At 34.7% G+C, this 23407-nt stretch overlaps 1 protein-coding gene and 2 long non-coding RNA genes across 3 annotated transcripts; 1 reads left to right on the plus strand and 2 right to left on the minus strand.

The window, feature by feature from the left end:
- Positions 1–634: 634 nt before the first annotated feature.
- On the minus strand, positions 635–3900 carry LOC113781449. Its single transcript, XR_003469608.1, has 3 exons — positions 3559–3900; positions 1083–1234; positions 635–952 (listed from the first exon to the last, which is right to left on the minus strand). It is a non-coding gene; the product is annotated as an uncharacterized LOC113781449 (long non-coding RNA).
- Positions 3901–11150: 7250 nt separating this feature from the next.
- On the plus strand, positions 11151–17269 carry LOC113779178. Its single transcript, XR_003469449.1, has 3 exons — positions 11151–11221; positions 16351–16409; positions 17072–17269. It is a non-coding gene; the product is annotated as an uncharacterized LOC113779178 (long non-coding RNA).
- Positions 17270–17378: 109 nt separating this feature from the next.
- LOC113780615 lies at positions 17379–23204 on the minus strand. The gene is made up of 3 exons (XM_027326398.1): positions 22976–23204; positions 18023–18427; positions 17379–17857 (listed from the first exon to the last, which is right to left on the minus strand). The coding sequence occupies exons 1-3, from the start codon at positions 23202–23204 to the stop codon at positions 17379–17381; spliced, it is 1113 nt and encodes a 370-aa protein (XP_027182199.1).
- Between the last annotated feature and the right edge of the window lie 203 nt (positions 23205–23407).

The raw sequence follows: 23407 nt of genomic DNA on the forward strand, positions 1-23407 counted from the left end.
GTTTTGAGACCAAAATAATAAATGTGACTTTGACCTATATTCCAATTTTGTCAAATACCAATGCATATATAGATTAATTAATTTTTCAATATTATTTGTAATATCATTTCCCCTTGTTTCCATGTTAAGTGACAAGATTCTAAAGTACTCCCTCAATCTTAATATTAGAGTCATTTTTTGGGAATCCAAATTTATATGGAGATATGATAATCATTATGTTTAGATGAGGTGGCATTGATGAATTACATATCTATCCTTTGAATTCAAAATATTGTTTTAATAGAAGTGTATCAAAATTAAAAAAAAAAACTTTTTCAAATGGCAAAATTAAAAAGTATGTATTTAATTTGAAATAGCGACTCTTATTTTGGAACATCAATAAAGTAAAAATATGATAACAACTACAGACAAAGGAAGTACATAACAACCGTTTCATGAAATTTGAAGTTCTTTGACAGAGTTGTGAAAGATAATGAGCCATGTGTAACACTTTTTCCATGCCTGCATTGTTTGGCTGGTAGATATAAAATTCAAAACCCATAAATATGCTTGATTTAAAGTATTTGGTCTATATGATTCTCCAAGTTCCAAAAATCTTGGGCAATTGTATTACATATTGTTAGACTTTCCCACTTTCATTACACGGATTAATAAAAAATAATAAAATGCAAAATTGAAACTAAAAAAGCAATAAGCATAAACTAGGATGGAAAAAGGGACGTGTGACATTTAATCATAATTCAGCACCTATGCATGACCAAAAGTTGAAGTCATTACTTCAAAAATACATGAACAGCAATTGTGCCTTTCCAAAATAACCACCGTTCAAAACAAACTTGAGCTTCCAAAAGGTCTTGTCACCTATTACATCCCAAACAAGCCACCTAAACATTTTAAACACTTTCACGGTGCCTTCCAGATTGCAACCTATTTCCAAATTCGCAATGTTAACCTGCACCAGAAAAATCACATATTAACAAGCCAAATTCAAGCAAAAAATTAAATGCAAGCATTTCTAGAATTGAATTACAGGACTTTTGTCAAGAAGACAAATTGCCACATAGAGCAAGGAAAACACATACCATTACTCCTTTTAAACAAAAATAAGCCTAGCTTCAAAAATATTTTATCATCTACCACATCCAAAACTAGCCAAACTACAACAACAATTCAAGCTCAAGTGGCTCCTTCTAGATTGCACAGCCTATTTCCATCCAAAATCTCCAAAATAAACCTGCAAAACAAAAATTTAATGTAAGAGATTTTCCACATAATGAAATTTTTTACTAAAACCATTGTGCCTCAACTGCATTTCTCAGCACTAAAACTTCCCATGTATTTGGCTACCCATATATTGCTTTCCAAAATCACATATAACTTGCATCACATCCATTCATCATTTTGTCATAGTGTATTACTAGAAATAACAGAGAACTGACTCTATGCATTCATATTAATTGAGATTCGTACTAACATCATCACACAGAAGCACAAATTGGTGACATCACCAATAAATTGTTTGAAAGAATGATGATACAACGATGGAAAGTCATTATTATTGCTGAAAGATGTCATGCATGCTCATGCACTTGTCCACCTACCAAGCTGCATGCATACATGCAGGAGTTTTTTTTTTTTTTGGGGGTGGGGGGCGAGGGGTGTTTGGATTTTGGGGCTTTGGATTGTGAGAAGAGAAGCTACATCTGCAACTAGTCATGGAAACGGCTGACAGAAACACAAGCTGTAAAAACTGGAGAGTTCCAAAGAAGTTGTTGGAAACACGGCTAGAAACAGAGGAAAAACAGAGCAGCGATATCACTTCAAGAAAGCAGTGCTATTATGGCACCATACCAATTCCTCACCCAGCTCAGTGGTGAAACAGCTAAAGAAATGTTCTAATTAAGTCGAGAGAGAGAGAGAGAAAAAAGAAGTCCTGTTTTTCACACAAGATAATGCTAATTAAAATGCCACAACTGATTCATTGAAAGGACTAGCAGCATTTGTCCATTGCTCTAACACTGAAGACGTTGAAGCTGTTGGCTCCCCCATTTGATCAATTACACTCCCTATCTTTTAAAGAGTGAACATGGAATCATGGCCAAGAAAACTCAGCAAGATTGCTCTGGGATTAACTTGGCATCAATCTATTACTATAAAATTCAAGACCCTCATGGACATTGATTATTGTAAGAAAGCCTTTTACGTTCCCCTTCTGTCGCTTCCCCAACCAACCGCCCATTCAGAGGAGAAAGAGCGGAAGCAGTGGCGGCGCCGGAGGCAAGAAAAATGGCGGACAAGGTGGTGACTATTCGTACTAAGAAGTTCATGACCAATCGTCTTCTTTCCAGAAAACAATTCGTCATTGATGTTCTGCATCCTCGAAGGCCTAATGTTTCCAAGGCTGAGTTGAAGGAGAAATTGGCTAGGATGTATGATGTCAAGGACCCAAATGCCAGCTTTGTTTTCAAGTCCAGGACGCATTTCGGAGGTGGCAAATCAACCAGGTTTGGATAGATGTATGGTTCTGTAGAGAATGCTAAGAAATCCTGAGAGTTCTAGGCCTTGTCAAATTTTTATAGAGAAAAACAAAAATGTTTTTGCAGCAGAGTTATTTTCTCATTTGTTACTTTGAATTGTGTCTTTGTTCCTTTGAAACTAAGCCTTGAGATTAATGTCGTTGTGTAAAGTACTGATAGTCAAATTCGTCATGCCTTCTGCATCTAAGTTCAGCCAACTTGAAGGACCACAAACATACACAGATTGACAAAAGATCCTATAATCAACAAGGTATGCACCAGAACAAATGCAATTTCAATCCAAATACTGGTTGGCAATGAATTACTGGGTGAATGTAATCAACTAGAAAATCTACATATCTTCTCATTTTTCATGTTCCGATTAGTGCTATTCAATACTCATTTTAGTAGTGCGCTATTCTAAATCTTGAAGATATCATTGGATGTTACTAGTAAAACAAAACTACTATTACTCAAAATGACATCTCTGAGGACTGGAATTTTTTATTTCTATGCTTTCAGTAGTTGAAGAATAATGGCCTTTACTAACGATAAGGCCAAACCTATAAATTGTCCAAAAGGACAATAGCTAATGATACGAAAGTATTGTTATCTTCTATGATATAGCAGACCATAATTTAACCACTTATCAACAAAAGCATACCATGTTAAAGACACAACTCCTATACAAGTTAAGAAGGATTAGGGATATAAAATCATACAAGCAAAAAAAGGTTACAAAGGTAATGAACATGGTTCTACCATAAAGAAGCACAAAACAAGAATCCTGACTTGTTGAACATGCCAAATGTGTTAAAAGAAGTGAATAACTCAAATATTATAAACATGAACACGGAGGATGATAGGTAGCAAAGAAAACTCAATCAGATTCTTATGGGATTCACATGGTAGCAATCGATTATTAAATTCAAGAGGACCACATAGACACAATTAGTAACCGCAATAAAAATAACAAGTAAAGTTTTACATATCTAGCCTTGATCTTAAAATAGAAGAAGAAAAAGAAGAAGAAAAAGCGCACCTGATTACAAATTGTTAGAGAGAGAATTCAGAGAAATTAAAAGGGAAAGAGAATGAAATCAACGAACTTGGTGGCATTTATCTTCCCGCATCTGCACTTTACTCTTCTGTTTCTTCTTTTTCTTTTCCTTTTTCAAAGGCCTCTTAACTCTTAAAACTACAACGTTTGGTTGTATTTTTATTTTAGCAAGAATAGAACCACTTCTTGCTATTGGTCAAGTACAGATCGGCGAGAACCTGTCCTCACCAAGTGCGGTACATCAGCGTGGAACTGCATGAATTCTCACGAGTACCAAAAAGCCTTGGCGCCACTATGACTACAATTTGGAGGGAAGCTTCCCGCCTTTCTTTTTGGCAAGGATGTTAAGCGAGGAAAGTCATAGTGCTAGCAAAAGTCAAGCTGTCTCCAACATTTGGTGAGGATATGCTCTGTTCCTCGTCATCCACACATTAATAGCGTTGACTTGTCTGCTCCTCGTAAAAAATTTTGTAGCTAATTCCCTTCTTTGTTGTAGTGATCAAACATTGTGAAGAAATTTACCAAATTGAATCATTGTTCTCCTATGTCGAAACAAATCTAATTATTTTTCCCCTATTGCATTGAAGCTTAATCGCACACTCTTGACAGGGAAATCTACAAAAAGAGAAAATTTTTCAAAAATATTTTCTTTGCCAAGGTTACTAGTATCTTGGCTCGTAAAAACAGCTACATCAACCAGGTCACCAGGCAAGAAGTCCATCGAGCTCGGATTTGTAGGTGAATCGTTTGCAAAAAAGTACGAGGACTTCTGAATCTTTAAACTCATCCAAGGTCTCGACCTCTAGAGTTGGAAGATCTATATCCAAGTCGCCTGTGGCAAAGGAGTAAGGAACAAACTCAAATTCATCCTCATCTGGTTTGGAAATATACTCATCCTCCTCGCACATGGGCTCCTGGACTATTGGTCGAGCCTTACCACAACTAGTGGCGCTGTAACTTCATGGATCTGATGCCAATTTCAACGGCCCTAGGATTAGGGTTTTCGTCTCGAAGAACTCTTCTCATAAGGTTGCTCCCTATAGGATAGTGGTAATCATAATAATCGAATCGCCGCTTTTGGGGCAATCCTTCACTACAATTGCCTCTGTCATCACGATCTCTCCTACCTTGCAAGCTAGCCCCTCGTAGCATCTTGATTACTTCATTGATTATTCTCTTAATACAATCTACACGAGTGGTTGATGCTTGTGGTTTCGGCAGATGTAACATAATCCCTAACTCCGTCATTGAGATTAGGGTTACAGTCCCTATTATTAGTTGTCAACCTAGGAAAAACCCGCACTAATATTAACTAGTACGGAAGCGTGAACTAAAGAAAAAGTTTCAACGAATAATTTCCTGAAAATGAATCACATATTTTCAAGAACTAGAGAAAACACTCACAATTGTTAAAAAACCAACCAACGATAATTGAAGAAAAAGTCTAATTACAAAAGGCCTAACTATGCCTCTTTATACGATATAAAAGTCCTAGCTTAAAGAGGAAACAAACTATACTTAAAACCCTACAAAAGTCCTATCCTAAAAAGGAAACAAACTATACTTAAAACCCTAAACGAAACAAAGCTACGTATTTGGTTGGAACGATGTCTAGCGCTCGACATAGGACCAATCATAGGACCTAACATCATTTGTTCATTATTTCCAATAATAATAAAAGCCTTAATAAAAACACATAAAAATGGCAATAAAACTATTAATAAAATATTATGACTGCCTACATTATTCAATCCTAAGTTACTCTCAGACAATAATAACGATACAGGACAATGGATCGAAAAAACTGGTAGTTCCCCATTCTATATCACTTGCATTTCTTCAAGCTGTACATCAGTTGTTCTCCCTCATCTTTGTGCACTAGTGCGGGAGAAGGTGTGTTGGCCATTGCAAGATTAAAGTTTAAAATCATAATAGTATAGTAATTCACAAAATTATTATTAATGTGTAGACTTTGTATGCAAAACTTGGACGCCAGGAAAAAGACTTGAAATTTTAAGAATTCAATTTATTTATAGGAAAAGAAAAATAAAAAGATAAAAGGTAAATATACTGTCCAATGGTAGTTAGGAACTTTGATTTATCTTGCCTTAGATGATAAGCTATTTATAAACGAAAATTATTCTTGTTCAAGAATGGGAAAAATGCACTTTTTATCCCCAATGTTTAAGGTGTTAACCAACTTCGTCCCTAAAGTTTCATTCCAAACATATTTCATCCTCATAGTTTTATAATTTTGGCCAATTTCATCCCTAAAGTTTATGTAGAACACATTTCATCCTCATAGTTTCATAATTTCTACCAATTGAGGACAATTAAATGATTGTTAACCAATTTGTACATAATATCATCACATGTCCCATTAGTAATTGTATTATTAATACTTAATTCAGTTATTGGTTAAATTATAAAAATAACAAGTGTTTTTAGATAGGAGACTATCTCTTTGTTTTTTAAAATTATGATATTATGTATTTGAAATAAAACAACTAGATGATTGAAAAACGTGTGCATGAAGCAATCGTTGGTGCAAAATACATAGCAACAAAACAAAATTTTGTAAATAAATGACAATCCAAACCATTCTTTCTTTCACATCAATATTTTTCTCCAATTAGTTGTAATGGGGTTGTTCGACATTTTTTTCCCAATTAGCTATAGTGAGGTTGTTTGTTTTCCACGACTTCTTTTTCTTTGGATTTTCTTGTTCAATTGTTATTAAGAAGAAAATAATGGTGGCTAAAAATTTCTTAGGTTTTTTTTTGTACTAAAATGAGAAAGTGAATTAAAAAAGATTTTTAAACTTTTTGTTGATCCGGTGGTTTTTTAACTAATCAGCATGCTGTGGTCAAGTAGCAATATTCTATTTAAAATCCTTGACAATCCATCAATTGTCCTCAATTAGCCAAATCTATTAAACTATGCGGATGAAATGTGTTCGTGTGAAACTTTAAGGATGAAATTAGTCAAAATTATAAAATTACAAGGATGAAATATGTTGTGCATAAAACTTTAGGGATGAAATTGGTTAACACCTTAAATATTAGGGATGAAAAGTACATTTTCCCCGCAAGAATCAATATAAAAGCACAAATGAGAGGATAAAAAAAAAAAAGAAACTTAACGCATGCATAAAGCAATATACATATCAGACTGGATCATGTCTCTATTTAATTTCACGTTATTAAGAAGGATTAAATATTAGTTGAAACGATAACATAAGATTCATGTTTTATTATGATTTTAAAGGCCTTTCTAACAAACGATGGTTTCTTTTCCGTCCCACAATGTCACTAAAATTTATATGTTTATTGGCAAACACCATGCATGGGGAGGTTTAGTTCTTCGATACATGTATATACTAGCATGGGTCTAGCCGTGCTATGCACTGGCCTACCCACTGATATGACCAACTAAATTATGGATAAAAAAATTTTCTATTTATTGAGTTTTTTATTTTTTGGATTTGCTGTAACAATGAGGATAATTTGCTAAAATATCATAATGTATGTATAGGTTCAAGAGGTAAATAATATGCAAATCACAACCATACATTACAGAAACTAAGTCATTCATGCCTTAGTTTAATACATACTTCAGTGCTAGCCACAGTTACATATTAAGAGGCTTAAATAAGCTTTATTGCCTATTGAACTACAACATTGTTGGTTAAACTATTAACAGTTATATTAGGATCCATTACTTTTTAAGCGAAAAGAATAATGGATCATAATATAATTCAAAACATATTGTCTAAGCAATGGAGGCAGGCACCGAGGTAATTAACAAAAGATTTAACAAAAGTACAGAATTAGGCCATATTAGACTTGCTTAGCTTTAGCTTTATTTGCTGGACTGTCTTTGATATTGCCAAATGGACTATACTGTTTTGCAACTTCTTTGGCAAACTGTTCAGGAGCCTTTGTTGCATGTTTAGCAGGTGTGTCTGCTGGTAAAGCTTGATTTTGAGATGGACTTTTGGAAACTCAAGGCTTCTTTTCACTCCACTATTTATAAATATGTGGCTTTCTTTTCAAGAACTGGCCGCAACAATTTCTTCAAGTACCAACTTTGTGGTTGATGTGACTATTTGATCCTTTGATGATTTTTCTGCATGCGCTGCTGATGAAGTGCCAAGTGCAAAAGAAACTTCAATGTTTTCTGGAAGTGCTAGTGGAAGTGGATTATGTGATAGTTTAGCTGCAGTGTAAGCGTTAATAACAGTATTCTTTCTTTGGAGTTGACCTTGAAAGGGAGACTCATAGGTTTTCAGAAAATAGACCACTGTGTACTTCTTCAAGCTATCATTAAGTTCAGTGTCTATGCCAAAGCCCTGCACCAGAAAAATTTTTTGGTCAGGTTTAGTGAATTGTTTTGTATGTATATTTGTATTTATGGTTGAATATAAGACAGAAAATTTTTACTTACATCTTCTTATGCTTGCTTAAGTTGCAATGGAGTGAACTCAATCATTTTTTTAGCATCTTCTCCAGATATAATGCAATGTATTGAGCTCGAAGCATTAGTTATAATAATTGGATTAAGAGCCCTTTAATTGAGTGAAGGAATTAAGATTAATATTTGGTGACAAATCGGAATAATGTTTAATTTAGAAGTATAAGCTCATGGTCTAACCTGAGTTCAACTTCACTTTGCTATTTGCATGAAGGACAATGGATGATCCAGTCAATGTCGACATTCACATTTCTGTGATAATTCACATAAGCAGTACTCCAATATTTGGTGAATGCATATGCAAGTTTGACATTTCCTTGCACCCAAGTTGTCTTTTGCTGAGTGAACCAAGCATGAATGGTATTTGAATGTAAGCTAGAGACAAAATAGTTATATTTAAGTGAAATTTATAAATAACAAATAGCACTTACAAATAGAAATAATGCTTGAAAATTGTTGATTGCTTTGATATCTTCTTCATTTGGAGGAGGAAGTACATAGTTTGGATCATTGTATGTTTTAGCATCAAGCAAATTTTTGATTTTTTTCCTTGTTCAAATTATACCTGAATGGTTATGTTTAGAGTACAAGTAGAAAATTTACCAGTGAAATAATTATGGTTAAAAATAAAAAAAAAGATTGTGTTTACCATTGCCTGAAAGAGAGGTCGTCTAGTAGTGGAGGATTTATTAGAATGCCAGACGAATACCTTGTAGTGAATGACAGAGCTGTAAAAATGATGAAAATTTTTAGTAATATAACATATCAAGTATTTAGAAGTCAAACAGTAAAGTAATCATAATGTATAATGAAAGTTTTACTATTGAATATGGTCGCTTTGACGTGGAAAGCTATGATTAAAGGGGTAGTGCTAATCATGTTTGCTATTTTTCTCCCTTCATCATGTTCAAATTCATTCCAAAGAGTCATAAGCATGAGTCTTTTCTTGTCAGGCATAACAAAAAATTGTAACTGCGATCATTAATCTAAAATACCTTAATAAAAAAGTAGTATTCAGTTTTGATTTACTCTTCATTCACTATTGTAATGTCTTTAGAAGAACAATCTGGATCTGCCTGTTTCACTGGTAATGCTTGAATCACAAAGCCTTTAATATCTGAAATAAAAATGTTGATATGAGTGTACATAATCAGTAAAATATCAAATGATTGTCAAGTACAATAAAAAATAATGTAAGAAAAATTATTACAAAGATTATCTAAATCAGCATATTTGTGCACATCAGAGAACTTTGTCAGCTCAAATGTACAAGGTAACATAGGCGGCATAGGTTCAGTATAATTTTCAACCAAAGTCTTGTAGTTCAAAATCCAGGAGCATTCATAGGTCCCAACTCTGTATGTTGGGTCAGCAGCAATGACAGTTGCATTAGAAACATAATATCTTTAATAAGGCTGGAGAAATTTGCTGAAGACCTTAATGTGTTGCTCATAGATCACAACATAAACTTTTGTTCCCTGATTAGGATTATAGAAAATTAGTTTTATATATATCATGAGTTAAAACCATAAGTGTCATGTTTATGGCTAACGTATTTATCACACAGAAATTAAAATTATAGGTATGAATACTTTAATAGTTAGGTAACTATTCATTCACAATGACACTATAGTTGTACTATCATAGTATGTGTAAACTTACATGAATACTAAGGATTTTTTCTTAAACAAATATATCATTTTTCATGTTCTAATATATGAATGCAATAAGCAGACAAATCGTCAAATGAACTAGAAATGTTTGTAAAGAAAATTTAAATATAATTTGCATTTGAAAGGCCGATAATATGTGTGACATAATTATATTTTTTACATGAAAAGTATTTGCAAACCTCAGCCTCTGTCAGCAGAAAGCGCATAATTTGCCTAGGCGAAACTTCACGAGTCAGTTGAATGTGGCTTACGTGAATCACTTGTACTAGCATAGTCCATTTTTTCGCTCCTTTCTGAATGTCAAGCACTGAAGATATATGTCTAGGCATGATGACCTATATTCGTAGAGAAATTAGATAGTCAATTAAACAAAATAAAAAAATTCTAAGCAAAAAGGGCAATGAATATTGAAACCTGGTAATGTAATTTGGGAAGTTTCAAGAATTTCTTTATATACTATATTTTTAGTATGATCAATACATGATTTATCAAAATAAGTTAGTCTTATAAGCACTTTTATAGCTAAAGTTGTTTTGGCCCTTGAAAGTACAACATATAACTAGCTATGTGAAAACACAGGCTCTTTCAAATAAATACCAATAAAATCTAATGTTTGGCCTTGTGCTTTATTTATTGTCATTCGAAAGCACAAATGAATTGGAAATTGTGTTCGTTTATATGGAACTAGATATTGTTCATCACTTGGTGGCTGCATGGAAATTCTATGTATAAATGTGAGAACTCGAGAAAAACAGGTGTGTGCTTTGCATTTATTTTATTTTATTTACCTTGATATTGGAAATATTACATATAACGAATAAGTGGTTAAATTAAATGTCTAATTGAATTTCTATGAAATCGAGAATTAGAAATATCCTAAATTGGTGTAGAAAATTTTTTATGAATAAAATAAACACATGGTATGTATATTGTAAATTGTGTCATTTTCATATATTACTAGACACGTAGCATATATTATACAGTTGACTAAATTATATGTCTAGTTGATTTTCCTTTAAAACCGAATGTATGAAAATCTCCTAGATTAATGTACTAGAATTTTGTAAGGGTATATAAATTAGAACAAATGAAGTTTGGAGTCAATGCATGAAATAATAAAACCACAGCCCCTTAGTGAGCAAATAAGTTAATACTAATAACCTAACTAACCCTGAATCTTGGTTAAACTACTATGCAACCTAAGAAAGCCATCTTCTGGAAGACAACCGAGAGGAAACAAAGAGAAAGAAATTTCTAGTTGGGCGGTGACCGAGAGGAAAGAAACACAAGGCAGCTTTCTTTCTTTCTTTCCAAAAACGGAATCGAGGGGGGTGGAACTAAGAGTGAGGGAGAGAAAATTTGGTTAGCTTCATCATCTGTTGATCATAATCAAGAAGAGAAAGGCAAGGAAAATAGGAGGGATAGTTGGTGCAGACCTTGAGGAAACAAAGCTGGGAAAATCTGGTCAGTCTGCAATTTTTAACTCTTAAAGGAAAGAGGTAAATTCTCTGTGATCAATACTTATTTATTGAGTATAAATGAATATATATATATATATATACAAGCTGCAAGATAAGTTTTAGCAGAGGAAATGAGCTTCGATTGAAGAAAAATTCTGGTTTGAGATTAAAATGATTATTTGACTGAAGTTGCAGCAATCGGGAGTTAATTACATGAATTTCAGCTCATTAGCAGTGTAAAAATGGAAAATATAATATAAGAAAAGCATGTAATATGGTTATCTCAGGTATTATAAGAAGTTTAGTTGAAGAAATTTGGGAAAAGTTGGAAATTGGGAGGACCGATGGAAGATCCTTGCTGGAATTTTTCCAGCTTCATCCGAGTAGGGGGGGAATGGAAAAGTTTCAGCTGTCTTTGATGAATAATGACTCCAAAATTCTGTGTTAATCTGTAATATGTTGTATAACATCTTGATTTCTTCATGCATGAGAGGTTTGAGCATAAAATGGAGGGATCTAGTAGAAGAAACTCGTCTTTAGGCATTACTTGCTGCTACGAACCAACTTTATAGCCGAGAGAGGATATAAATCTTGGTTCAGCTTTTCTCTTGGATTTTTGGCTATAAATTTCTATGTTTTGCTTAAGATGGTCTGTAGTTGAATGATCATCCCCTGCATGTCTAGTTGGAGCATGAAACTGAAAAGAAAATTATGAGAAAACACCACATGTTAAACTGCTATATTGCTGCAAATTGTAATTAGTTGATGACAAATTGTTGTGCGTAGCTTTTGGGTTGAATAATTTGTTGAAACTAGATGCTATTTGCCTTGGTATATGCTGGACTGAATGTACTTTAAATATTTAAAGCTTTAAGCAAGTGAAAGAATAGAGTTTTCGTCGAAAGCTTGAAGTAGCGTTACTAGTTTTGGTTGCTGACCGAGAAAATGAAACAGATTGTGATTCTGACCGTCCCTTTTTGGCCTTGAAAATGCGATAACTGGACGTCGATGTCTTCAGAAGAAATGTAGGTCTATATCTTAGTTTCGAAATGCTAAAAATTCACCTCAATCCGATAAGCGTAGCTCCAGTTGTGATCAAAACATCAGAGGGTGGCAAAGCTGCCTTTCTTGTTGCTTTCCTTTTGTTCCCGGATGCACTTTGCTTTGATAATGGCCGTGAGGAACCAACTTTGAACCAGCATTTCCTCTAATTTCCAACTTTGTAAGCTTTCATAAATGATAGCTATGGTTACCCTGAGATTTAATGGCTATATACAGCTCCACAAGTAGAGTTAAACTAAAGCAAATGAGGGGAAAACTCATGATAATTATGTACCTAAATTGGCTTCTAATTACTTAATATTGTCTTCACAAATATTTTAAAGACTATAAAATTTGAAGGACTGGTGTAGTGGAATAAAATTTTGATGTGGAACCCCGATCTAGACAACCAAAACACCATGGCTTAGGCAGCGGAAATTTGACCCAACTAATCTCTAGAAGTCACGAACAATTTTGATATTATCTCAACCCGTAACTACTCGAATTAACGAACCAAATTGGAGGTAGTAGAACGCCACAATCAAGGAGATACTCGATTGATAAGTTTGGGTGAATAACTTGAGAAGATTCTCAAGTATTCAAAGGAAACTCTCTTGCCAAAGAGAAAGTGAAAACTCACTAATTGTATTTAATAGCCAAAAAACTGATCTCAAAACAAAGAGGAAGTGGGGCTATTTATAGCCCTTACAAGCATTAACCCTAATCCAAAAGTTGACCAAACTACCCTACATACTTAAGAAAGATTTTGGGCCTTACTTACTAACAAATGGGCCGCAATTAAACTATCTTAATTACCTAGACTTTTTAAAACGAGAAATAACCAAAATCAACGAGGAAAATCAAATAATCCTACTAAACTCAAGCATTCGTGCAATCGACTAGTCTTCACTTGAATCTTCCAATTCCCCATGTGCTTGAATAGGCCTTGGTCTTTATATTCTCATCATTCCCATCCTCTTAAAAGCAATTTGCCCACAAATTGAAGCACAAATGGTGACAAGACGAGTTACATGCCTTCGACTCAATCTTGTTATGATGGCTACAGATGGCATCCAATGCAAAGCCCATGTGCTAAGTTGGAAAATAACCCTCGTCGAACCTTGAATCTCACAAACCATCTTCAATGTATGCTCAACTTTATTGTTTGTAGTCATGATGTAAGGGTCCTCAAAGTGGTATGAAGTGTATCCCGTGAAATCGAACTCCGGCTCGAACACACTTGCAAGGCACCAAGGCGGATTTGGTGATGTTGGAGCTGCATGTGGACTAAGAGCAAGACGAAAATCATAATGGTCATTGAGGTACTTGTTCTTTAAACGAACCCTTGGTACACAACCATCCCTAAAATATGGAGTGTTCCCTTCAAGATGAGCTCGAATCAACTCCCCTTTGGTGTGGACTGAGTTGAGTTGACATTGTTCCATGAATGGATACCAAGGGGGTTTAACTCTTGGAGTACCAACTCCATGGAGGCTTGCAACGTCTACAATTGATTTTGGAATGGAACACACCAAGATCAGCTCAACTTGCCTTTGCTTGATCTGTATAAAAGAAGAAACACTAAACAAAGCAAAGGTAAGTTTGTTAAGAAAATAATAGGCCTTCACCGGGTTGCTCAAGATCAGCCCACTTTCTCTTCTTTCTTCCTTTTTACCACCTATCTCATTAGATTTTTCCATCTCTTTTTCTAGTTCAACAGCTGACCCTTTTATCTCATTACTTTCAACTTCCTCGGGTTTTACCTCTGCAGGCACAATTCCCTCATCTAGCTTTTTCTCCATTCTATAACGCTCAAGCTCACTTTTCATGCATGCTAGATCAATACAAAGTTGGTCATAAGTAAGTGATACAAGTGCAAGACGACGACTATTAAATAAGAAGGAATACTTATTAGTATGTCCATCAATTTTAACTTCTCGCCTCGACATCCATGCTTTGCCCAACAACACATGTGTCACTTGAATTGGGACTACATCACACAACACCTCATCCACATATTTGCCGATTTGAATAGGTACAAGTGTGTGCTTAGTAACCCAAACATCCCCATGAGTGCTCGTCAACTTGTACGGTTGAAGATGATCAATGGTTGGAAGATTTAATTTCTCAACCATGATAGCACTTGCAAGATTGACTTCACAACTACCATCAATGGCCAAGCTACAAATTTTATCTTTGACACCGCAACGAGTATAAAACCAACCAAGCAACTGAGATTTGACGAGGTCCAATTGCTCATCTACACCACGTAATGCCACTTCTTTGACTCCCTTAGGATCAGGAAGACAATGTTGTGGGCTAGCTTTTATGCGTCTTATACTCGCCATGACGTATGAGGGAACCTGCAAAAAGTTAGCAACGAAACCGAAGATATTGCCTTTCACGCTCCCTTACGTGTATCCACTCGCACTCGTGTATATGGATGTCACTCTAATGGACTTACCAAATACCTTTACCTGTTGGGTTAGGTAGTTGAGAAATGCTGCTCAAGTCCAACAACCGTTACCAACCTTTCCACAAGTGTAATCACAAGAATGTAGGAGAAAATGTAGGAAAGTGTTCCTAGAATCTAGGAAGAAAATATAGGAGAGTTTCCTAAAGTGGATGAGAGAATATAGGAAAGGTCCTAAAAATGGATGAGAGAATTTTAGGAGAGTTTCCTAAAAAATGGATGAGAGAATTTAGGAAAGTTTCCAAAAAAATGGATGAGAGAGTTTAGGAAAATTTCCTAAAAATGGATGAGAGAATATAGGAAAGTTTCCAAAAAATGGATGAGAGAGTTTAGGAAAGTTTCCTAAAAAGGTAGGAGAGAGAGTGTCCAAGTGAGTACAAAGAGTTATCCAAGTGCTTTACTTAGTTTCCTAATTGATTTTGGAAACAAGTTAGTTTTTGGAAACCTTTTGAAAATCCTCTTCCTCTTGAACAACTTTTGGTAACCTTCTTGAAACAACCTTTGGTAATCTTCTTGAAACAACTTTTGGTAACTTCCAAATTCTACTCCAAGAAAGATTGCACAAATCAGATTTGGTTCCCTATTCAAAACAATTCGGTTGCCACTTTCTTTCCTTTCCTTTTTTTTTTCTTGCCAACCGATTCCTCTTTTCTTTCTTTTTCTTTTCGTTTTTGTTTTCTATTTTTTTTTCTTGACTACAACTATCAACCACGACACAAAACAAGGAAGTCCACAAATAATAACTACCAAGAACTCCAAGATCTTTGAAGAACTTTCAAGGAAGTTGTCAGGAACTTCAGAAATTTCAAGATTGTGATCAAGAATGCAAGAAGCTCAAGATTATTGTAAGTTCTCTTCAAGATTCACAAAATTCCAACAAGTTTTGCCAAAATCCAGATTTGAAAACCAAGTAAACAAGTTGGATAACACAAACAACAAGGCTGGACAGATTTGTATTCGGACGAACAGTAACTATGAACAGTATCGGTGAACAGTAACGGTGAACAGTGTCGGTGAACAGTACGATGAACAGTAATAAACTTGAATCTTCCAATTCCCCATGTGCTTGAATGGGCCTTGGTCTTTATATTCTCATCAAATTTAACTTACAAATAACCTAGAGTTTAATTAATTAAAAAGGGGACCAATGAAGTACTCCTAAACCGTAATCTTAGAATCTTGAGTGGAAAATGATTCAATCCTAAAATAAATATCTTATAAATTATTAACTTGGGAAAACAGGTATAATTCTTGATTAAAACAATAAAGTCAATGAGTTTCAAAATAAAATGATAAATGAATATTGAATATATTATATTTATACTTTAAGGTCAAACTAGAATCTGTTTTAGCCTATACGGAAGAAATGAAACGTTTGCTTGTCTTAATCCTTGTACATTAGATTGGAAATGAGTTAATCTTAGCTCAAGTGTTTTATATGATATTAAAATTTGGTGTATATGTACATTAACCTTGTTTTAAAGCTACCAAACTTAATAATCATGAAGACAAACGTAAGGAAAGTTGCTAGATTTTGGTGTTTCGTTTTATAAGCTTAGAAACTTGGGTTTTAGTTACTTAAACCTTAAATTATGTAAGATGAGTGGTTGTATATAAAATGAATATTCATTTTAGAATTATTAACTTGTACCAGGAAGTAGCCGTGAACCAGGAAACCAACTCGAGACTCGAGAGTAGTCATTTGAATCTTTGGTGAGTGTTTTCCGAATTTATGTGTTAAACTGCTTATGTGTACCTAAGTGCAATTATATGGCAAATGTGCTTATTATGAAATATTGCTAAATGATTCATTGTGAAGTGTTTTCAATTGTCCCTCGCCTTCTAAGTCGAAAGTGTACTTTATCGCACTCGACTTAGTTGAGGTTGAATGTTGATAATTGATCAAGTGATATTGTAAGTGTGCATGACTGTAAGCCATGTGTGTACCTTATCACACTAGCTGAATTGGGCCCCAAAACCCTCTGCTCAACGGACTATTCGAGCCAGCAAAGGGCTTGGTCGGGTAGGACAGTAGCTTTGGGTAAGTGTTTCGGTATACTCGAGTATTACCACGGAGTAGCAGATTACTGATATTGATATGGCCATCCAAGTGAGGGAAGTGTTTATTATTTTGGAGGTTATAAGGAGGAGTTCGGTGGAGTGTGTAGTGCATTGAAGTGGCTCTAATGCGAGCATCGTATCCTTTTAAAAGTGATTGTTTGGTGATGTGCTTCCTCAATTGCTTAATGAAAGTGATTGTACAGTGAAATGTGCGCTACTCGCTTAATTGTATTGATTTAAGTGCTTATTGATTGTTGCTTGCATGGAAACCTCACGGGCGTAAGCTCACCCTTTTAGCTTTGTTTTCCTTACAGGAGTTGGAGATTGAAAAGTGATTGGATGGAATTGAAAAGTTGTTTTGGGAAATTCCATCACTATGCGTATATATTGGAGTCACGTTTTCTTTTGTATTTTAAGATGGTTGAATCTTCTGTTTTGAGTTGATGTAATATTAAGAATGGATGTTTAGAACGTGTATTTTGTTTCTTTTAGTGGACAAATCTATGTTTCAAGCTGATAGGAGTGATACTTAAGAGTGAATGTTCAGTTGTTCAATGATAATGTTATCTCTGAAGTTAATGTAAGTGAGTGAGTCCTGGCGAGAGCCAGGTAGGCGATCCGCTAACTTCTAGGATAGGCCCTATGAGAAGGTGGGGTCGTCACAATAAAAACTTCTTTGCCACAAAAATCACCAACTGCAATTTTAGCACAAATAACATTCTTACTCAAACTCTTTATTATGAGTCTAGTTCCATTGCATAATATTTCAGTAGGATCAAAATTTCTTAAAAGAACTATTAGGGCATTGGGTTTTAACAGCAACCTATGTGGAGGTAAGCTACTAAGTGTAAGAGTATTCAGGAGATCAATATACTCAGACTGATGATTTTGATTCAACGTTTCATCATAGCTTAAGTACTCAGTCAAATCTTCTAGAAATTTTTTGATCAATTGACCATTTATTTCATCTACAAAGTTATTCTTTGTAGTTAAAATTGCTCTATTTTGTGAGCAATGCAGTTTCTTTGAAGAATCTTTAAATTCAGGATACACAATATTGATCAGCTTTTCAATTGCATCAGTGTCATTATTATAGTTAACTATAATTGAAAATGGAAGTTTTACCATGTCATTCTCATCTATTTGTTGTGTTCCATCTCAAATTTTTAGAAGAAACTGTGTGAATGAAGGATCTAATTTTGCTCTTATGTTCTCTATTAATTGCAATTTTTCTAATTTGTGCCATAATAGAGAATTTATCAAACATTCATTTATCATTTCAGCTTTTGTTCCTTTTCGAACAACTGGCACTGTTTGTCTAAAATCTCCACCAAACACAACTACCTTTCCCCCAAATACTTCTTCTGAATTCACTAAATCTCTTAAGAGATCATCTAAAGCTTCAATTGTTGTTTTTTTAGACATTGGTACTTTATTCCAAATTATTAGTTTTGCTTCATTGATTATTGTAGCTAAAGAAGTTTGTTTACTGACTCGACATGTTGCACCATCAAAGATGTCTGTTGAAATTTTAAATCTGGAATGTGCAGTTCTTCCACATGGTAAAATGGAAGCTGCAATTCCTGATGTAGCTGTAGCAAGTGCAAGATGGCCTTTGGATCTAGCATCAGCTAACAAAACTATGTACAGGAATGTTTTTCTTGTACCACCTGGACAGTCAATGAAAAAACACCAAGTCTATCTGAGTAAATTCGCTCAGATATGACTATTGTGAAACCCCAAAATTTTACTTCTCTTTATAGCTCTTATTTGAACTTACTTGCCTTATATTCTTGGTTGTTTTAATGGTTGAATTTGAGCCAAGGGAGTGAATTTTGTTAAGAAAAGTTTCATAATCTCAAGTTGTTAGAAAATCTAGAAATTTTTGCAGGAGACTCTGCGCAGCTTTGGAAAATTGGCTATAACTTCGTATAGGAAAGTCGGAATTGAGTTCCGTTTGTTGCGTTTGAAACTAGACTCATAGATCTTCCTATGGTGAAAAATTTAGAATTTGATTCAATCTCCATAAATTTCAAAAAATTGACAAAATTGACTGAAAATTCTGCCCTGCACAAGTAAACATAGGAATGTTGTAGTAGCTTATTGCTCAATTTGGACCAAATTATGAGCTAAATTTCTTTGAGGTGTCTTCTAAAGATTATTAGTATTTGAAATCTAGTTTTTAACATGCTAAGTTGTATGAATTTTTTATATTTATAATTCAAGTTATGATTTTTCTAAAGGAATGGTATAAGTTAGGGGTTTTTGTGCATACTAGGCTTTTTGGTGTGTTTTTGTGAAAACCCGAAAATTTTTTGAATTTCTAAGCCTTATTTTCTTTCTTTGTACCCGTTTTCTACATTTTTGTTATTATGTTAACTTTAGAGATATTTTTATAAGTAAGAACCCGAAAATTTTCTAAATTTCTAGGCCTTATTTTCTTTCTTTGTACCCGTTTTCTACATTTTTGTTATTATGTTAACTTTAGAGATATTTTTATAAGTAAATGCAGTTTTTAAATTATTTTTCTAGTATAAGTTAGTTCATGAGATATTTAAAGTGTATAGTGGACGTGGGACCCGCTAGTGCGTTAAGTGCGGTTAATTCGGCCAATTAGGTTAAGTTTTGCATTAAGGGATTAATTTACTAGGTGTTAGGAGATAATTGGAGGTTAGCTAGATTGATTTGTTTGGAGAGACAAAAGGATAAGTGTTAAACCTAAAAGGTGCTAGGTGGCGCGTTTTGATTGGAGGGTGGACTTTGACTAATTTCTTTCACTTTTACTAAACATGAATTTTGACCAATTTCATCTTCATTTTCTTTCTCTTGGCCGAACAACATAGAGAGAAAAGAGAGAAAATTCCTCAACTTTTGCCTTCTATTCTCTTGCTTAATCTCTTGATCCAACCATTTAAACTTCAAATTCCTCCGTAAAAACCTATTGCTAGGTGGGATTGAAGAAGGTGGTGGAGTGGTTTTAGAAGTGGAGGTGCTAAGTTGCCATCTTTCTTGAGTTGTAAAGGTAAGGTGCTAAGAAATCTCCTTTTGTTCTTAATAAGGAAAGATTAGTGGTTTCTAGTGGCTTAACATGTTAATTTGTGGAAGACTTCGTGGGTTTAACTAGTGTTTGTTAAATTTCTGATTTAATGGAGATTTTTCTGATTTTATGGGATGATTATGGTTTCTTCATGGTATGATAGCTTGTTATGGTGTAAAATGGAGCTTGTATATGTTAGTTAAGATTGTTTGCGGAAAATTTCAGTTTTGTGCGGAAATTTCAGCTTTAGGGTTCCAATTTTTCCTGTTCTGTCCGGCTTTCTTTGAGCATGATAAAGGCCGAATCAGGCTTAGGTTAAAACATAAAAGTTGTATAAAATGATGTTAACTAGCTGCCTACAAAAGTTTAACTCAATCGGAGCACTGTAACCTGTGAAATGACCGAAATACCCTTGACTGCCCATGAACCCTGTTTCGCGAACAGATTTCTGTTTTCGTGGACTTTTCCATTTTTGACCATGAAAATGCATGATTTGGCTTTGGAGGTCTTCATAAGAAATGTAGTTTATGTTTTGGCTTCGAAACGCCATAAGATTCGTTTCAATTCGATAAGTGTAGATTCAGTTGTGCTTATTGTGCCGAAAGGTGTATTCTATAGTTTATAAAGTGTATGTGGTTGGTTTGAGATGAATTGGTGTTGCTTGCAGGATGGAAAAGTAAGGAAATGTAGGGGACATGCTGTCCAAATTTTGGGAATGTTGGATTCTTTCGAGTTTGGTTTGATTTGGGATATATATAAGATAGGCTTTTGGGGTTGTTCGAGCCCTAAGTTTTCATATTACCTTTTTGTTTCCGAAATCATGTTTTGCACACTTGCATGAGTAATTAGTTGGCGAGACCTACGACTTGTAGTCGAGCCTCATTTGTGCATTTTATTTACTGGAATTGTGGCTATGGGAACCATAATTGTTTACCTTGGCTATTCTAGGGTTTCTTGGTGATTAGAGCCCTACCTTGGTTGAACTCTGCTTCAACTGGTAAGTGTACCACTCCCCTGAATTATTGTTTAATTGGTTCATCTATACTTGAAATGTGTGACATGGATAACTATGAACTCTATTATTCTGAATGAGACTGGCAGGATTTTTTTATCAATGCAAGTTTAATTCCGATTTTACACCCGTTGGACTGCAAGTATACAGGTCGCAATTTGTAGTACAAGATGTGTATCGGGTCGATCCCACGAGGAGCAATTTAAACAATTACTAAGCCCTTGTTTTCTCTATTATTTAGACTTACAATTAATTTGAGCAGAGAAAGTATATTGCTATAGTCTACAAATCTGATATACAAATCTAGTTTAACAAATGCTGAATGCAAATAGAGAAATTTCACTTAAGGAAGATTCTAGGGATGTAGATTCCACTTATGGCATAAACAACACAAATGAATGGATTTACTTCTTGCTATTATTCTTGTTTAACCAGAGATTCATTTCCAAAGTTTCCAAGTCTCATTTTCATGATGAAATGGCCTAAAGCAATATAGATTTCCCTATTTTCATGGTGAAATACTACTACTACTCTGTTTTATTTCATGAAATGCTAAATAATCCACCTAAGTGTATCTCTATTTTCATGAACATACAACTCAAGCTCTACTCATGTGTTTCCATTGTTATTACCAATTCTCATTGAACAATAACAACTATAACCAAGCTATTGGTGATCAATCAATAACAAGTAATCACAGCTATACAAGTAGACAAGTTAATACAGGATATAACAAGTGTAAATCACATTCAATTCATATTATTTAGCCATAAGTTTCATCTACTCCCTAGATAAAGAAAATGAGCTACTCATGAATGATTCAACAATCAAACTCACAAGTTTATTAATGCAAAACATCATAAAGTACAAGTATAAGAAAGATAAAAGAAAGCTTAGTCAATTGAAGATAAAGCTCTCCAATTCCTGCTATGCTCTTGCACAATATGATTACAAGTGAAAAACTCCAAGAATGCTTCTCCAAGAACTCCTATCTAGAGAGAAAAATGTTACAAGCAGGAAAACTAGCTACGTCTGGTCATCTCCTACTTCTCTCTTGTGTCTCTGCATAAAAGGTGGTAGAAAGGCAATATTTTCTCCTTCATGATTTCAACCACTTAGATTTTGTAAAGGAAGTCAAAAGATATATTGTTTTGACTTCTCAATAACTCATTTTATCTTCCTTTTTGTTGCAGAAGCATGTGCCACCGATTTCTGTCCCTCAAAATAGCTGGAAAAGTTGTGAGAAAGGTAAAGAAAAACGACTGTGCCACTTGCTGAGGAGAGAGACAAATCCAAGCCTCGGATCCGAGGGTGAAAATGGATCCGAGCACGGATCAGTGGATCCGAGGACTTCCCATGATGGATCCGAGGTCGATCGTTCTAACCTCAGATACACTCCCCCAGAAGTACAGACGAGGGCTCGGATCCCTCTTGTTCACACGGATCCGTGCTCGGATCCGTGTTGATCAATTTTTCAGTTTTTTCACTTCTTTCCTTTTTCTATATTTTTGCTCCCAATTTCTTGTGTACTTTGTCCTCTGGATAACCCTTACATTTCTTTCAGCTCGTGCATGAATTTCATACTTCAATAACCTTCACAATTTCACAAAATTAACGCATTAATCCACTCATTTATCAAGTTTTGAACCCTTAAATAATATTTAAGCAATTATCACCAAAAGAGTTCAAATATGACTTTAATCTTCTCAAAACATACCACAATTCATGCCAAATTTGTACAAAATGTACGTTTTTTTTTTTAACCGAAAAAGAGTACATCAAATTAGAGAGGGCCAAACCTGACCTCTGTTAAAGGAAAAGAAACATCTAATGATAAAAAATAAAACGCGCATATGAAGGAATTTTAAAGACATAACAGATCAATCCAAAGAAATCATCCACACGAAGGTGCCCCGCATTTGTGTGACTGGGAGTGAGCATGGGGATTTGGTTTGAGATCTTGACGTGTTTGCATTGTTTTACCTTTTTTTGAAAGATGTTTTCTCGCTTTCTTTGAAATCACTTGGGTAAATTGCTCTTGAACTAGGCTCTGGTCTTGATCTTTGTGTTTTTCGCGTTGTGAATCGTCGTCTTCTTCTTCATTTTTGTTGTCATTGCATGTTATACTTGAACGAATAAAAGGAATTTGATGTGGTCGGGGAACTGTACCATGTAATTTTTCCCATTTAATCTCTTCGAACACATCTTTGAATTGTGGCACTGGATTTTGAGGCATTGTTGTTTTCGTTTCTGTTGTTGTACTTGTACTCGTAACCACAAGGGGTGGTACATCCTCAACCCCACGCAAGGCACCATAAAGAATTTCGGGCTCAGTGGTGTTGACCTTTTGATGATTATCATCTCCCCTCACTTTTATTCCAATTAGAATTGTCGGCATTTTGATTTCTCAATGAAGTATTGTCGGCCATTTGCTGCTGACCATCTCCCAATATTTACTCCACTAAAATATGGGACCCCTCACAATCATTCCCATGGTCATGGGCTGCAATTTGATCCAATGGTCCCTCCCTTTCATCATCAGCAACGGACTTTGCTTTTGCAACAGTTTCGGCAGCTTCTGTTTGTCGTCCATCCTTGACA

Source organism: Coffea eugenioides, chromosome 8, assembly GCF_003713205.1.
Source record: "Coffea eugenioides isolate CCC68of chromosome 8, Ceug_1.0, whole genome shotgun sequence".
Taxonomy (NCBI): Eukaryota; Viridiplantae; Streptophyta; class Magnoliopsida; order Gentianales; family Rubiaceae; genus Coffea; species Coffea eugenioides.